This window comes from Solanum tuberosum, unplaced genomic scaffold (assembly GCF_000226075.1).
Source record: "Solanum tuberosum cultivar DM 1-3 516 R44 unplaced genomic scaffold, SolTub_3.0 scf00661, whole genome shotgun sequence".
Classification (NCBI taxonomy): domain Eukaryota; kingdom Viridiplantae; phylum Streptophyta; class Magnoliopsida; order Solanales; family Solanaceae; genus Solanum; species Solanum tuberosum.
Window position 1 is genome coordinate 911 of NW_006239581.1, and position 17753 is coordinate 18663.

Consider the following 17753-nt stretch of genomic DNA (forward strand, 5'->3'; position numbering starts at 1 on the left):
GGCTTACACCATGTATATATGTTAAGAACTTCACCAAATAAATAAATTAGATGGAAGTGGTAGAATTACAAATCTGAATGTGGATCCACCTCTGTTTAGACTTGAGACAAACATTAGATTAGAAAAAAATCTTTGGAACTTCCCCTCGGTCCATAAACACACATGAATTTGATAATTGCCAAAAAATGAATATACTTTAATTAAATTGTTGTAATACTAATTCTATCTAAAATATTATAATAGTGTGATAAGTTGCACAAAAATTGAAGAGAAATATACAAGCTCAAACCAATAACTTCAATTATGCAATTCCTACAATATATCAGGTATTCAATTTGATAAAAGTTTCTTCTGTTTAATATGGCATAACTCATAATTTAATTGTCAAATGTGATTTCAAAATATTTCTTGACTTAGGTTTTTCATCTTCTTTTTAAGAAACTGTAGTCTCCACCTTTTCACATTTGCATATGTATTAAGAAGTTGTTGTCGAATGAGAGTAGTGTTTTGCAAAAGTTATATAGAAATTAGATCAATTTGTGTCTTCCTTAAGATGGCTAGTAGATGATCATTGTGCGATAACTTGCATAGTAATTGAAGAGAAAATATACAAGCTTAAACAAATTAATGGTGAGTCTATTCAATCAAGATTATTATCAGTAGAAGGTACATCATGCTGAAATATTGCTATCAAATGAATTTCAAAAGTAATATTCGATTATGTATTTTTTAATATATCAAGTACTCAACTTGATAAAAGTTTTTTAATGTGTCACAACACATAATTTAAGTGTCGCTTATTGGTTCAAAATATTTCGTGTTCTAAAATTTTTGCCTTCTTTCTAAGAAATTGTAGCCTCCACCTTATTACAATCATATATAGGTCAAGAAGTTGTTACCAAACGTGAATTGTGTTTTGTAAAAATTGTACATAAATTCGATCAACACATACCTTTCTTATGATAGCTAGTGGATCATTGTCAATTTTTTGGTGTACACCTACAAAAAAATATAGTTATTATTAGTGATAAAAATAATAATTGCTCAGATATCTAATCGATGTATATAAAACATAATTATTATAGGTAAGTGTACTCCTTGCCTAATTCAAAATTATTAGTTCTATCATCTATGAATTTAACAATAAAATATTAGTTAAATTATGTAAAATGATTCATAACCAAAATTTACACAAACAAGAATATACAATTTCATGATACTCCAAGAAGTTATAATTAAAAAGATAGTAACCTTACCTGATTTGGTATTTCCATGACAAATTTCTATGTTGCAAGAGGTAAAATAACTATGATACAAATGTTTGTGTACCCAAGTAAGATGAACTTTCAACTAATTAAAAAACATATATGAATAAGTCGAATTAAAGACAATAACTTATAATGTGAATAGAAAAAATAGAGTACATAAGTAGAAAAGAGAGACACAAACACAAAATGAATATGAAAAAATGTCGCCTACACAAAGTAGAATTGATAATCTAATAATTTGATGAATTGGAATAGTTATCTTGTGATTTTCACTATGTATACACAATATATAGCATTTAGTAAATGAATATATTGTATTGAATTGATCAAAAGAATTTACTCTCCACATTGAATATACCAAGTAACTTTTCCAATTCTCCATATGTTTATTACTACAAAGAGATGTTTTACTTTTTGCATTCGGAAATAGAAGATAAAGCATTTACAGAAATTGAATACACATAACTCTATGTCTTTTAATTTATCTAGGTCATTCATTTTCTATATTATTATTTATTTATATTTATTAGAAGATAGACTTACTTTTTAGAAAGAAAAAAAACATAAATTGGAGTTAAATAAATGGCAAAATATTAATGGGTATTTTCGTGTATATATATTCAATAGCCAAATGCATTGAACTAAATATATATTTATATTCTTGTACAATATTATTGTAGGAATAATATTTGATTGGAGGATATTGATGTCATTCAATATTTTATGGACATTTTGATGATTCAATTTTAAAAATATTTTGGTTCTACTTATATATATACTTACTAATTTAATAGAAGTTTTATTTCTCTTTTTTTATGTGAAGGAAAAATAAAAAATTAATTTATGATTATTATTTAATATTTAATTAATAAAATATTTTATAACTTTTTTATTTAGTATATGAGTAAAATAGTAATTTAATTTTAAATTTTTGAGCTTTCTACTTTTAATAAAAAAAAATTTATTATTTATTTATGATCATAACATGATAAGTTAGGAAAATGAATAGGTGTAGTTATGAAGTTGATTTTAAATGAAAAAATAATTTTTTAAAATAATTTTAAGAAAATAAATTAATAGGTAAGGGGTATTTTCGTAATTCAACTTTTGACTTAGATTGATTAATATATGATAATCATATCATGTCATATAAGTTTACTTTATTTTCAATATATCATGTCATATATATAGTGATCTTACTTATTAAAGTTCTAAGTTCACCTTTTTTGTATGAATGTCGTATCAGACTAAGCCTAAATTTAACCAAGTTCAGACAGTTTCTTGATTGATGCTTAGGAAGAAAAAAGAACAAGAAGAAAAATGATATCTACATAATAAAGAAATATTACATGTAAAGTAGAATAAGCACAAATCGAATTTTATGGTAATTCGAATGTTACTGGCTCAAAAATTGAGTTTGGATCTTGTTGAGACTTACGCGGACATTATTCATGGTAATTCGGTCTTGGGGCAAGTCAGTAGTACATTCAAGAGCTACTTCCAATACCGATCTCAAACAACTTTCAATAGCTATCAAATGTTCATTATCATCTGTTGAAAATAAATTAGCATCCACAATGTCCGTGACTCTATATATGAGGATATGACTCCGCGACCCATCTCTTCAATGTAAGGTCTCCAACAAATTCATCATCTACTGGTTTCTTTCTTGTGAAGGTTTCCATCAATAAAATGCCGTAGCAGTAAACATCCCCCATTGTTGATACTATCCCTTCTGACCCGTACTTTGCCATCAAAATGAAATACATCATCAGATATGCATATAGAATACAAGTTAAAGAAAGTAATTAGTAAATAGAAAATTGATCAGTACCTGGTGCCATGTAGCCAATGGTGCCTAAGGTTTTTGTCAATGCTACTGGATCATACGCCGTCAAGAGTTTGGATATACCAAAATCACTTACTCTGGCAACCATATCGCCATCCAAATGTATGTTACTTGGTTTCAAGTCGCAATGGACCACAACAAGTGCATGACCTTGTGTGAGTAAAGCCAATAATCAAGATCTCCATTAGGCATGTATTCTAACACCAATGCCTTGAAATCAAGATTTGAACAACAACTTATCACCTTAACAAGATTCCTATGTCGAACGTTACGTAAAACCTTACACTCCAAATCAAACCTCTTGAATGCATCTTGCACTTGTGCATTGAAAACCTTTACAGCAACTATAGTCCCATTTGTAAATGTCCCCTTATAAACCATACCAAGGCTTCCCTTTCCAATCAAATTTGATTCGTCAAAGTTGTTAGTCCCTCTAACAATTTCATAGTAAGGAAACCTTTTGTGTGATAACTGATCATACCAATCAGTTAAAGGAATAAGTTGGTTGTTTCGTTTCCGATAATTCAACAACCATATCATGCCTAAAACCCCTCTGACTAAACCTCCATCTGCAACTGGTCCAAGAACAAATTTTAGTACTGTTTTCTTCCTGTTTCTTCTTGTTACATTGTTCTGGACTTCACACACCTTGACTTGGAATCTAGGCGGTCCACATAACTCTTCATTGCCGATGAACGATTCAGCTGTGAAATTACCAAAAGGCCCTCCATCTGGTATTTCACCTGATAACTCATTGTAAGAGACATTCAGATAGTTGAGATGCTCAAGCTTTGTTAACGACTCTGGAATTTGATCCGTCAAATTGTTTTGTGACAGATCCAAGTACTCCAAGCTGACCATTTTTTCGAATGACTTAGGTATAGTACCGTCTAACCTATTCATATCTAATGCAAGAAATACCAATTTCTGAAGCTGTAATATGGTGCTTGGAATTGGACCAAACAACTCATTTCTTGATAGATATAACTCACTTAAACCTCCCATGTTTCCAATCTCCGATGCCAAAGGACCAATTAACTGATTAAATGACAAACTCACAACTGAGATATCCTTATTACTCCAAAAATTTAAAGGAATACTTGAACTTAAATTATTTGAATCAAAATAAATATATCTTAATGAAGAAATATTTCCCAAACACCCTAATACTTGCCCTGTAATCTGATTTCTTCGCAAGTCAAAATAGTATAATTCTTTCATTTCGCATAACCTTTCAGGTATGATCCCATCTAATTTGTTCTCATACAATCTCAAAGTTTGCAACTTTTTCAAGTTTCCTAATTCTTGAGGAATCGAACCAATAAACTCATTCGCGCCCAGTGTTAACCACGACAGGTTTGTCCAGTTACCAATTTCAACTGGGATTTCCCCCCTGATTCCACAGTAAAAGGCGATGACCTCTCAAGAGACAACGACATATTAGTTAAGGATGATTTCGGAAGAATGCCATTAAATTGGTTGTTTCCAATCATTAAAAATTTCAAGTACTTGCAATGTGAGAAGGAATTTAGAAAACTTATTTCGCCCGTGGAAGAAGGAGCATTTGTAAGCATATTCCTCTGAAAGTTGATGCTTTGAATCTGCTGGAGATTTATTCCTAGATCAATTGGTACGTTTCCGCTAAACATGTTCCTTCCAAGATCAAGAAATTTGAGCTTAGTGGCATTTGAGATAGAGCTAGGAAGTGTACCACTAAAATTATTAATCCCAAGATAAAGTCCTTCAAGATTTGGAAGACTATAGCCTAAGTTTGAAGGAAGTTTACCGGACAGAGTATTCGCAGCAACTGCTATTACTTTTAGTGAAGAAATGTTGAAAATTCTAACAGGAACTTCACCTGATAGCGCATTCGATCCAAGATATAGTCCTTCAAGACTAGAGAGATGTCCTAGTTGTGGAGGAATGTTACCATGAATTTTATTTTCACCAATGTCTATCATTACTAAAGTTGTTAAGTTCCCAAGAGATGGTGGTAGTGTTCCAACTAACTCGTTTCTTCAAAGACTCAATTTCCGAATAGATGGTAGGTTGATTTCATTTGGTATATCTCCTGCAAATTCATTTTGAAAATAAGTATATGGTTATCATGCTAAAGATCAGACATAGGGTATCTTTGGTACGGACGAAAATGTTCTCCACAAAATATATTAATCTTTGTTTGTTACTAGACAATGCACACATTGACCATATCTAATGAAATTAGGTACTTCGTTAAGAGTATTCAAGATTTAATACATACAGAATCACGTACCTATAAAGTTATTCCATCCAATAAACAGTTCTTGAACCTTTGACATGTTCCACATGTCTCTAGGTAAATTTCCTATCAAATATAACATCACACACACACACACACAAAAAGGATGATTAATTCAAGAAGAAACAAGTAAAATTAGTAAATGAAAAGTTTACAAGTTAGTTAATTACCTGTGAATTTGTTATAAGACAAGGACAGAACTTCAAGTTTGGTGCATATATTTAAACCACTAGGTAGTTCACCTACAAATTGATTATCTTGCAGGGATATATATTCCAACACTGGAAGATTAGTGCATATCTCATTTGGCAAACTCCCAGTTAACTCGTAATTCCGAGACAAATCAATGTCCTTTAAAGAAGACACACTGAAAATGGACAATGGAACATTTCCAAATAGACGATTTTCAGAAAGATGAAGAAATTGAAGCCTTGTGAGAAATCCAAGGCTTTGTGGGATTTGACCAGTGAGATTATTCATTTGCAAATACAAGTATTTTAAACGCCTCAGACGCCCTATTTCATCGGGGATTTGTCCATGGAAACTGTTGTTTCCAATGTCTAAAAAGTTAAGGAAGGAGAGATTCCCAATATCTGTCGCAATTGAATCTCTAAATCCAAAGCTTTTGAGGACTAATGATGTCACTCTTTGATGCTTTTTACTGCAAGATATGCCTATCCAATTGCAAATGTGAGTTCTTTTTGTCCAGTTTTTTGACAACATTCCATTGGGGTCTGAAGTTATATGAGCTTTGAAAGCTAAAAGAGAAGCCTCATCAGTTGTAATGTTCGATGCATTAGTAACTGAGAGGTACGTTAACAAAACTAGGAATGCTATTATCATAGTCCTCGCAACCATTTTGATTTGTTCAACTTCTTTTAACAGCTATTTGTGCCTAAGTTTTCGTTTTCAAACACCATCTATATATACTGTGTGTATACTTCTAATTGCTTCAACACTTATCTAATTAATACCAATGATTAACATATATACGTAATATGTTTGGAACATTTTTTTTTTGTAAATTGCTAACTGAACTTGACTGCAATTCATTGCTAAAGGGAAACCATTGGTTGTGGAATTCTGTAGAGATAGTTAAATAATTTACTTGACATTTTTTATGTAGTTTTAGGCTATAGTATAATGTCGTCATTCGAATGTATATATATAACCTCCCCAGAATAGATGCTTGACAAAAGAATGTCAACTGTTACGGTCAAATTAGCGAATCTAACATGTAATGTATTCAATAGCTTTTATTCAAATCTTTTATATATATGTGCATGTTAAGGAATTCAATCAATAATTATCAACGGATCTAAATGGTGATTCTATTGATGGGATTTGGTAGATTGATATTCCAATCTTTCTTCTTAGAACATATTGATTTGACCCCATAAGCGGGGTCGCGAGTGAGGAAGAAGAAATGAATGAAAAGTGCATAATATATAAATATGATCTTAACTTGGATTCGGCGGACAACTATGCCCTCCAACTTTAAGTGTGCACAAGTAGACACTTAAACTTGTATAAAATTGAATAAGTAGACACACTTGTCCTACATGACATAATACACATAGGACGACACGTAAGACACAAAATTGTCATGTAGGGTGCCAGGTAGTGCCGGCAAAATGAGCCCATATTTTGGTAACCCACCCATATTTTAATGGGTTGGGTGAGTGATTTTTTACATGGGTAAAATATGGGTTGATATCCATATTGAACCCATAAAAATATGGCTAAAGTATGGATTAGTCAAATGGGTTAAGCTTCTAACTTTTGTTCACTATAAATTCATGATATCACTAAAAATATTGTAATTTCTCTTGCTTTTCATGTTCTTTTATAGAACTAATTATTTTTCACTATAATTGAAAATGTGAAGTCTTTTAGCCCTCAAAAAATATATATTTTAAATGTACATTTCTTTTGTTACTTATAATTATATTTTTTTATTTGTTTAATTTTATATTGGACAATAAATACATAGTGTAAAATAAGCAAATCATGTATTAGTATTGACATTGCTTAAAGTGCATTAAGCATGTTTTCGTCCTAAAATGTAAATATTCATTTACTTTGAAATTCAAAATATTTTCCCCATGTTATTACATAATTTTATTTTATATTGAAAAGTTATAGGTTTTTTTTTTGTACTTTTATGATACAATAAAACTAAATGAAGCATTTTCAACATTTTTCATCTAAAAGAAGACTAAAATATTTTTTCTCCATGTTGAATTCTTAAGTAGAGTACTATTTACTCATGTAAATATGGGTAAACTAGTATTTTACCCAACCCATTTCTTACCCAATTCAATTTTACCCATATCAAATATGGGTGGGTTGAATTATTACCCATTTTATGTTGACCCATTTTGAACTCGCCCATTTGCCACCACTAGTTACAGGTAGGACGAATGTGTTTATTTGTTCAATTTTTTACAAGTTTAAGTATTTATTTGTGCACACCCAAAGTTAAAGGTCATAGTTGTCGGTTGAAGTCAAGTTAAGGGTTATGTTTATGTATTATGCGAATGAGAAATGTTGAATATGATAACTTTTTTGGTTAAAAATAAAATATGCATATTCTAAAATAAAATGGCCATGATGTATCACAGTATGTGATCACCTAATATAAAGATAAATTTTAAAGGTGCATTTGATCTAACTTTTAGTTTGTATGTGTAAGCCTTTAACCTTATTAGTTTTTTTTTTAATTAACCTTATTAGTTGATTATTTATATGTTAAACATCGATTAACTAGTAGACTTAACTAAAATAAATCATTTTGAAGTGGTCGTTTTTTCTCTAGTTTGGTGCATGTCACAAAAAATGTGATATAATAAAGATGGACGTTTATTAATTCAACATTAAATATTTTTAACAATGATTATATTTGACTAAAACTACAAGTTGCATAGAAGGAGGAATTTAGAAAATGATACCGTCGGATTCTCAAGTCTCAAAAACGACAAATCAACGATCAAAGTTGCTTAAGATTCCAGTAATCACGAAAAATCAAATCAAATCGAAGAAAAAGACCGGTACCTTTTAGTTTGGCTTGATTATAATTTTTGTTTTTGAGATTTTTTTTTAGCAATTTTTCTGAATAGATAATATCAGAATCATAACTTAATTTGTATTTCTCTTTTTTATTGTATCATTTATTAATTATTTAAAAATATATTTAATATCTTTTAATAGCCGCGTGAAGTACGGACAATACACTAGTTAGATATATATCAGCAAAGATGTGAGGTAGTTGGTGATACTTCAATAAGGAAAGTTGCACACCTAATAATTTAAATATGAAACGTTTCCATTTCTTTTATTAATAAAAGATTTAACATTTGATAAAAAAAAAAAAAGATTTAACTTGGTAATTGGTATGCATATTCATGGAAACTGCTAGCCAGTTTCACATCTGTCTTTTCTTGTGCGGTTGGTTTGTCTTCATCTCTGTTAGAGGAGAGCTTAAAAACTATTACTCCCTCTGTCTCAATTTATGTGACTTACTTTCTTTTTTAGTCAGTCCCAAAAAAATGACACATTTCTATATTAAGTAACAATTTAACTATAAAATGTCTATTTCAGCACAGGGAATTGCTCATCTCCTTCCTTTTACAGCAATCCTTTCAGATTACCAAATCTCTCCATACAAAGTTTTCTCAGGGATGGAAACCTTATTCCTGTGGGGAATCCAGAATCAACATACTCCACTTATGAAGACCCACTCCGTAACTCTAGACTTTTTAGACTAGGCAGCTCTCCAAAGGGTGGTAAGCATGAGCAGTTTTTTGCAACGGAAGATTACAATAGAGACAACATTTTTTCAAAACAGAGTGATTCATCCAGTCTGGGAAACGGATTCCTCTGAAGTCACTGATTGTTAAACAAGTCAGATTGGAGTGTGGTTTGAGGGCTTCAAGCACTTCAACTTCTTCTGATTCATATCTATGTGGACGTTCATCGTCATCCCATTTCATGCTTAAAGAATGCAGATTTTCTTTTGCAGATAAATTGGCTTCTTTTGCATCCATATCATTCTTCACTCTCTCAAGATGCGTGATTTCAATTGAGCCATAGAGATTCAGGTTTCGTAATTCACCAAGTTGACAACTTTTCTTCCTTCCCACTGCAAAGCAACCAAGAGTCTTAAGGCATGTCAAAGATCCTATCCTTGGTGGCATACAAGTCAATCCATAGCAACTATCAAGTAAAAGATTTCGGAGACTACCAAGTTTACTTTTTTCTTTTGGCAAACAAGAAAGTGACCAGCAGTCATGTAGATCAAGAGTCTGCAGATTTTGAAGCTTGCATAACTGCTTTGGAAGACTACTAATTCTATCATTGCTAGACAGGTTCAAGTATCTTAAATGTACTAGATCTCCAATGGAAGACGGTAACTGCTTCGGCCCTATGTAAGTTAGGTTAAGCACCCTCAACGAGACAAACTTTTGCAAGTGAGAACGAGAGTAAGAAGACACCACTTTTGTGAAACCAATCGACATCATATGTGGGTAACCTTTTACACTTATTTCACGGATATTGTTGCTTGATGCGCTTGCCGTAAACAGAGATGTAGCCAGATCATGGATGAGATCATGCATCTTGAAATAAGTTTTACCAGATTTAACTTCAATCTCTTGGAAGAAAGACCTCAAGTATAATTCATTCCATACTTCATTACCTACAACCTCTAGCTCCAAGTTTCCTTTCGATAAAAGAAAACCATGTGCCATCCAGAGAGAGATTAGATTTTCCTTTTCCATTTCGGTATCCTTTGGGAGTACTGCACAATATGCAAAGCATTGTCTCAAATCAAGTGGAAGGTGATGGTAACTAAGTCTCAGGGCAGGCAGAATAGAACTTTCTTCTTGAGGCAATTTCCAAATCTCACTATCTCTGACATGTTCCCACTGTCTTTCTTCTCTCTTGAAGCACAAAATACCTCCAAGAGTTTTAGCTGCTAGAGGCACACCACCACATTTTTTCACAATCTCCTTTCCGATAGCCACAAGATTAAGATTTATTTCTTCTTGGTGCCCAAATGCACGTTGCATGAACAACAACCAACAATCTTCTTGAGACAAATTTGACAATTCATATGGTTGCAATGTTCCCATAATTGATCCAACCTTTTCAAGACGAGTAGTGGTAAGAACAGAAGCACCACTTGCTCCAACCTTCAAGACTTGTCTTAACTTAGCCCACTTATCTTGATCTTCATTCCAAACATCGTCTAAGACGAGCAAATATTTTTTCCATTCAGCAAGTCCTGAAGCTTCTTTTGAAGTGGAGCCAAGTCCATGTCACCAAGTAGTGGCCTTCCTTCAATAGATTCTACAATTTCCTTTATTAACCTCTTCTCATCAAAATCATCCGAGACACAAACCCATATTTTGGGATGGAAATGTTCGGTTACTCTCTGATCATTGAAGACCATTTGGGCAAGAGTCGTCTTTCCTAGTCCCCCCATACCAAGTATTGGGAGGACTGAAAGTGTTCGGGCATCGCTAACATTGTTTATCAGGATTTTCACTATGTCATCCTTTTCTTTGTCTCTTCCATAAACTTGTGGTTCATTTAAAACAAAACCTGGTCCAAGAAGAACTATCATTGTTAATTTATAAGATCTAAAACAACTCTGGCTTTGTCCTGTCATTTAGACTTGGGGGCCTATCCTAATCCTATGAGTAAGCTATGGATTTATCTGAGATTATATGTTAAAAACTTCACTAAACAGATTTAGATAATAGATTTGGAACCCAATTAATAAATCATATTTAGGCTTGAGACGAACATTTAGATTAGAAAAAATCCCAAAAACACACATGAATTCGATGATATAAAGTTGTTTTTTAGAAAAATATTTAAAGATGAGCACTTGTTTGGCGGGTAGCAACTTGTCTCTCTATAGTCCTTTCTGTTGCGAAAGCCGAATATATAGAGAGTAATGAAATCACAACTGCTATATCTAAAGGTAGCTAATAAATAGTAGATGAGACAACAATAAAAAGAACACCAGGAATTAACGAGGTTCGGCAAACTTTTGTTTTCTTTTGCCTACTCCTCGGACACAACAACCAATATTTATTTCACTCCAAAAGAGTACAAGTGAAATACTACAAGAGAGAAAGAAGATCAAATGCCTTTGAAGATGAGAAGGCAAGTGAGAGGTGTGTTACAAATGAATTAGGAACTACCTATTTATAGGAGTGAATTCTTCCTATTGATGTCATCCATGACATCACAATGTGTCAAAATGTCAAGATTTACCTTGTGAAACCATTTTATGGTTCACCTAAATTTCACCTACAAAAGATGTTATCTTGACTTTTGTACCAATGAAGAATTATCTTCCTAACTACCAAATCTTCACATTAATTCATCTTTGAATCTTGTCAAATTTAACAAATCTCCACCTTGGCAAGATTCTCCATTTTCAACTTTCTCTCAACAACTTTTGATTGTGTTTTCAACCTTAATCCTCAATGTTCAACAATTTTGATCAAGTTCAAACAATGTTGAAACTTGACCGCAGTCACCACTTTTGTCAGCATATCGGCAGGATTATCCGTAGTATGAATTTTCTGCACTATGACTCCACCTTCTTCTATGATGTCTCGTATGAAATGATATCGGCCATGAATGTGCTTCATCCTTGCATGATAAACTTGGTTCTTTGCTAATTGAATAGCACTTTGACTATCACAAAATATTGTGATTCCTTCTTGTCCAATACCAAGCTCTCTAAGCAATCCTAGAAGCCAAATTGCCTCCTTCGCAGCCTCTGTAATTGCCATATACTCTGCCTCAGTGGTAGACAAAGCAACTGTTGACTGCAAAGTAGACTTCCAACTAACCGGTGAGTTTGCAATAGTGAAAACATAACCAGTAGTTGATCTTCGTTTGTCCAAATCACCTGCATAATCTGAGTCACAATATCCAACAAGATATTGACTATCTTTATGCTCATAAACCAAGCCAATATCTACAGTATTATGAATATACTGTGTTGACACCCAATTTTGGACCTCCACAATATATATTAATCATCGAGCTTCTTAAATTCCAAACGATTTGAAATAATTAGCTTTATAAAAATTCAAAATGTTTTTCAAGTTATTTTAAATAGTTTTGTCACTTTTTATAATTTTTAAATAATTATGTATATAATTAGTATATTTTACGAATATTCAAAATTGTCTAAAAAAAAAAAGATTTTAGTTTTTCTTACAATTTTGTCAATTAGTTTAGCTAACTAATAGTTAATATTTTTGAATTAATTAGTTTATATGTTGAGTTATTTATTTTATTTCGTTAAAATTAAGAAGCTTGTTAATTAATTAATATTAATTCACCTTATTGACGTTTTAATTGAATTAACTAATTAAATTTGATCGGATTAATTTCTTAATTCCAAATGGCTAATTTATCCTATTAGCAACCTAACCCATCTTCACTTCAAATTTTCAGCCAACTTTGGCTCAAATCTTGACCCATTAACAAATCAATTCATCCCAGCCCACTTTCAATTGTTCACAAAAGCCCATCCCACCAGTTTCAACCCAAAAAAAAGGGGACCCACCAATAATTCAATACAATAATACAGTGATCCAAACACACAACAATGTCAAATAGATTACCACCGACCTCACCCCACAGTATCTTCTTCTCCATCGTGAAACCCACTAACGGAAAAATTCCAGAAAAATCGCAAAGCCCAGAATCGAACCCGGCAAAATCCAGCAGCCCTCAAAGCGTGACCCGAGTCCAGCAAGCCCTGTACGCGCCTCATCTCCTTCACGCGAGAGCGAATTCACGGAACCAACAACTCCTCCAGTCCTGCTCTGCAACAACCGCCCATTTTGATCTTTTCCATCCGGATTTTTTGGGGGATTTTTGGTTGAATTTCCATACAACAACAGCCTTTCCTTACCCTTGGGGGAAAATTTGAATTGATTTGATTGGGGAATTCCGATTTTGCCCCAAGTTCCTATCCGTTTTCTTCCCCCAAATCTGCCCTAATTTCCTGGCTATATATACTCTCTTATTATTTACTGTAAGGAAGAAGGGGAATGAAATGGAATTAGAGAAAAAAAATAGAGTGAACTATTAATTATACATAGTCATAGACAAATATTTAGGAAATAGATTTTGAAGTGATAGAGATTTGCAATAAGATTTCTACTCTCGTTTGATTCTTTTCCATTCATCGAAGTTTCTCGGAGTCATAGTTTAGTGGTGGTGGAATCCTTCCCGGAATCTCGTTTCCAATCGCTGCTCCAAAAAAAGTAAATGTCCTTTTAATTTTAATTTCTTGTTAGTCAATGTTGTGTTTGTTCTTGTTAGTTAATGTTATTAGTTACTGTTGTGATTGTTAGTTAATGTTATTAGTTACTATTGTGATTATACTTGTTAGTTAATGTTGTTAGTTATTGTTGTGTTTATACTTGTTAGTTAATATTGTTAGTTAATGTTGTGTCTGTGAATAAAATGGAATTTTGACATCTTATGAGTTCTCTATCGGTTTTATCCCTTCCAAATGCCCCTTTGTTTGTCTCACATGTCGTTCTTCTTGTTGATGTTGGATAATAGGAGTTCTTGGTCCTAGCTTGCTCATGTTCAATATGAATCTGTGTTATTGCTTAATATTTGACGTCTTATCCTTTATTCTTTCACCTTGAGTTGAATGAATGAATTAACATATAAACATTTCGAGTTCATGTGCTGCATTTACTACTCTCTTTTTTTGGGTGGTTCTTGTATTATGTTTGTCACTAGTCATTTTGATTCCTTTTATTTGGTTGCTCTGTTGAGTCTAATTCGGAGTGTAGGCTTTGTTTCCGTTTTCTCAGATGGCATTTGCTCCATTTTTGTTTTCCTTTCCCCATTCAAGTTTGCCGCATCTGTTTGCTTCACTATTTTCCAATATTCAATTTAGTCACTAGTGCCTTAATCCTTTAGATATGTTTTTTTTTTATCTCAATTAGTGCTAGTAAATATTTTGCTTTGAATATTAAGTCCTTCAACATTTGTTCTTACTTGTGCTTCTTATGAGTTTTTTTTTTTGAAATCAGGAAATATAGAATTTGTCATGTTATCTAAAAGATGTTTTATTTAAGTGCGTGAATAATTCCCTTCCGTTTCAATTCTCTATTTGATCAAGTATGAGATGTGCATTAATTTGTCAAGATGGAATTATTGGAAGGAGTATATGTATCACCTGATGAGCATTGATGATGCTTCTGATGCCTACATGTTCTCTGTCTATACTTGTAGTAATTTTTAAATGTTTTGGATGAGTTATATCACAATTATCTCTAGTTGAATGCATAATTATATATATATGAATTGTTCAAAATCCCTCACTAATTCCTTTTCCCTTTACTTTTAATACATGTGACACCAACTCAAGTCCCTCCTGGGCTTCATCTTTCTTCCCTTCGCATTTCGAGAGGGCCATAAAGGCCCAAGATTCGTTTGTTGAGTCGGCCTCATTTTGTTTGAGTTGCTGGAAAGTCAAATTACAGGTCCCGAAAATTCGAAAATGGGCCGTATACATATTGTATATAGCGGTATACACTCATTATATAGCAAATTACAGGTCAAAAAATGCGAAAATACAGAGATGTGGTAAAATACAGGTGCTCGGAAGCAGGAGATACACGGAAAGAGCCTATACACACGCTGATATACATTGATATACAAGTGTATACAAAAACGGGAATTGGGTTAACCCCAATAGTAGCAGCGAATTTGGCCCAAAAAGGGGCCCAAATTCAATTTTCTCCTTTACCTTTAAAGTATTTAATTGTCTTTTATTTCGTTTTTCTTATCATTAACTCTAACTTTATATTTTTTTAATTAACTTAATTAGATTCCCCAAAAGATGAGTTATTTTCTTTGTGTTGGTTTAATTTTAATACACTTCATGTTTCGTGTTCATTTATTTTATTAATTGAGTATATTGATCAAAATTTTATATCTTCAATTAAGTTAAACCTTTTGTACTTAAAATAGATGTTCTTTAATGTTTTTTTTTTTTGCTTAATCATATTTTACTCATGATAAATTTGTTTTAAGTTAAAGTACTTTTTATAAACTTTAAAAATGTTATTCAAACCTTTTCAATTAATAAAAAATAATAATACTTACTTAGTCATTTCTCAAAAGGTTTAGTCAATTAATAAGAAATGATTTTCATGTTTTAATTTATTAAAATTGGTTTAAAATGAATTAAATAAATTCTAATTAATCTAGTTTTATTAATAGTCCAATCACTTGTATTTCGAGTCAAATGTATCATTTTGGATCCCTTTCTCTAAAAAGATAAAATGCGTCATTTATTTAATTATTTTCTTAATCAAATATATTGTGAATTATTATATATTTTATGTTAAATCATTTTCCAATTTTTTTTATAAAGATATGTTCTTTAAGGGTCTTCTTCATTTAAATCCCTTTTTTTTTCCACTCATTTTAATTGTTCTAAGTTGAAGTATTTTTTTTTAATAAACTTTAAAAAATGTTAGTCAAAACCTTTTCAATTGATTAATAATAATAAAAATAAAAAATACTTATTTAAGTCATTTTCTCAAAAAGGTTAGACAATTAATTTAAAATGATTTTCATGCTTTAGTTTATTAAATTGGGTTAAATTACTATTTCAAAACGAATTAAATAAATTCTAATTAATCTAGTTTTAGTAATATTCTAATCACTTGTATTCCTAGTCAAATGTTTCATTTTTGGGTCCCTTTCTCTAAAAAAACAAATAATAATAATAATAAAAAATGCGTCATTTATTTAATTATTTCCTCAAAGTTAATCAAATATTGTAAATTATTATTTTATGTTAAATCATTATTTTCCTAAAAATAGTCAAATATATTTTAGTCAAGTCGCAGGTCAACCGCATGTTAGCGGGCACTTCAAATGCTTAAACCCTTCTCGAAGTGTAAATTGAACCCCGAACCCTCTTTGGTATTTTCAAATGATTTTTTCTGTTTAAACCTTTGAAATTATAAGTTTTCTTAATTTCTTTAAAAAATTAAGTAGCGACTCTTTTCTAAGCATTTTTCTCAAATTGTTTTATACTTAGAATATTTCAAAAAGTGATTTTTCTAAAGATAGGAAAATCATGGCAATACATACTGTAGAATCCATTTTACAGCCTGCCAATGATCCTTTCCAGGATTATGCATGTACCTGCTTACAACTCCAACAGCATGTGAAATATCTGGCCTTGTGCAAACCATTGCATACATCAAGCTACCAACATCATTCGCATATGGTACTCTTGACATATATTCTTGTGCAACTTCATTCTTTGGCGACATAGCATCACTAAGCTTAAAATGAGGAGCAAGTGGAGTGCTAACCGACTTCGTTTTCTCATTCATGCCAAATCGATTTAGTACCCTCTTCAAATATTCTTTCTGAGATAAAAAAAGCTTCTTTGAATGTCGATTTCTTTTTATCTCCATGCCAAGAATCCTCTTTGCCTCACCCAAATCCTTTGTCTCAAACTCCTTTTTTAGTTGAATCTTTAGCTTCTCAATTTCCTCTTGACTTTTAAAAGCTATCAACATATCGTCAACATATAGGAGAAGATATATAAAGGAATCGTCTTCAAGCTTGTGCAAATACACACAATGATCGTATTTGCTTCTTATGTACCTTTGCTACAACATAAACTTGTCAAATCGTTTGTACCATTGTCTAGAAGATTGTTTCAATCCATACAATGATTTTTCAAGTTTGCACACCATATTTTCTTTTCCATCAACTTTGAATCCTTCTGGCTGAGTCATGTAGATTTCCTCTTCCAAGTCTCCAAGTAAAAATGCAGTTTTTACATCCAACTGAACTAGTTCCAAATTCAACTGTGCTACCAAAGCCAACAAAACTCTAATGGAGGAGTGTTTCACAACTGGAGAAAATACCTCATTATATATAGTCAATTCCCTCCTTTTGAGCGTATCTTTTGGCCACCAACCTTCCTTTGTAGCGAACATCTTCTTGGTTAGGAAATCCTTCTTTCTTTGCAAATACCCATTTGCACCCAATTGCTTTCTTGCCATCCGGAAGATTGGCCAATTTCCATGTATGATTATGATGAAGGGACTGCATTTCTTCATCCATGGCAAACCTCCACTTATCTTCTTCTGAACTTTGGACTGCATCTTTATAAGTGGTAGGAATGTCATCTGGTGCAATTGAGTCCGCACAAGCCACCACATCTATGAGTCAAGCAGGTTTTCTTATTGTCATTTTTGGCTTGCTGGTTGCTATTGATTCAAGTTGTGATTGAGGTTCTTGAGATGGAACCTCCCCTTCGACTGGC

General features: G+C 32.1%; 3 protein-coding genes across 3 annotated transcripts; all 3 read right to left on the reverse strand.

Moving 5' to 3' along the window:
* Positions 1-3234: 3234 nt before the first annotated feature.
* Positions 3235-5078, reverse strand: LOC107058822 (probable LRR receptor-like serine/threonine-protein kinase At3g47570). The gene is made up of 2 exons (XM_015304998.1): positions 4488-5078; positions 3235-4155 (listed from the first exon to the last, which is right to left on the reverse strand). Exons 1-2 carry the CDS (start codon positions 5076-5078, stop codon positions 3235-3237), a joined length of 1512 nt encoding a protein of 503 aa, XP_015160484.1.
* Positions 5079-5135: 57 nt separating this feature from the next.
* LOC107058823 (LRR receptor-like serine/threonine-protein kinase EFR) lies at positions 5136-6253 on the reverse strand. Its single transcript, XM_015304999.1, has 3 exons — positions 5566-6253; positions 5390-5461; positions 5136-5188 (listed from the first exon to the last, which is right to left on the reverse strand). Exons 1-3 carry the CDS (start codon positions 6251-6253, stop codon positions 5136-5138), a joined length of 813 nt encoding a protein of 270 aa, XP_015160485.1.
* Positions 6254-9153: 2900 nt separating this feature from the next.
* Positions 9154-11021, reverse strand: LOC107058824 (disease resistance protein RGA2-like). The gene is made up of 2 exons (XM_015305000.1): positions 10718-11021; positions 9154-10643 (listed from the first exon to the last, which is right to left on the reverse strand). Exons 1-2 carry the CDS (start codon positions 11019-11021, stop codon positions 9154-9156), a joined length of 1794 nt encoding a protein of 597 aa, XP_015160486.1.
* Positions 11022-17753: the final 6732 nt, after the last annotated feature.

Bases quoted from the DNA above. Each gene is read 5' to 3' on its own strand.
- LOC107058822 (XM_015304998.1), bottom strand. From the start codon at position 5,078: ATGATAGACATTGGTGAAAATAAAATTCATGGTAACATTCCTCCACAA. The intron at 4,156-4,487 runs GTAACTGGACAA...TCATTTAATCAG, and splicing joins GGAAATCCCAGTTGAAATTG to TTAATTGGTCCTTTGGCATC.
- LOC107058823 (XM_015304999.1), bottom strand. From the start codon at position 6,253: ATGGTTGCGAGGACTATGATAATAGCATTCCTAGTTTTGTTAACGTAC. The intron at 5,462-5,565 runs GTAATTAACTAA...TATATTTGATAG, and splicing joins GTCTTATAACAAATTCACAG to GAAATTTACCTAGAGACATG. The intron at 5,189-5,389 runs GTACGTGATTCT...ATGAATTTGCAG, and splicing joins TGGATGGAATAACTTTATAG to GAGATATACCAAATGAAATC.
- LOC107058824 (XM_015305000.1), bottom strand. From the start codon at position 11,021: ATGATAGTTCTTCTTGGACCAGGTTTTGTTTTAAATGAACCACAAGTT. The intron at 10,644-10,717 runs GTGACATGGACT...TGCTCGTCTTAG, and splicing joins TGAAGGAAGGCCACTACTTG to ACGATGTTTGGAATGAAGAT.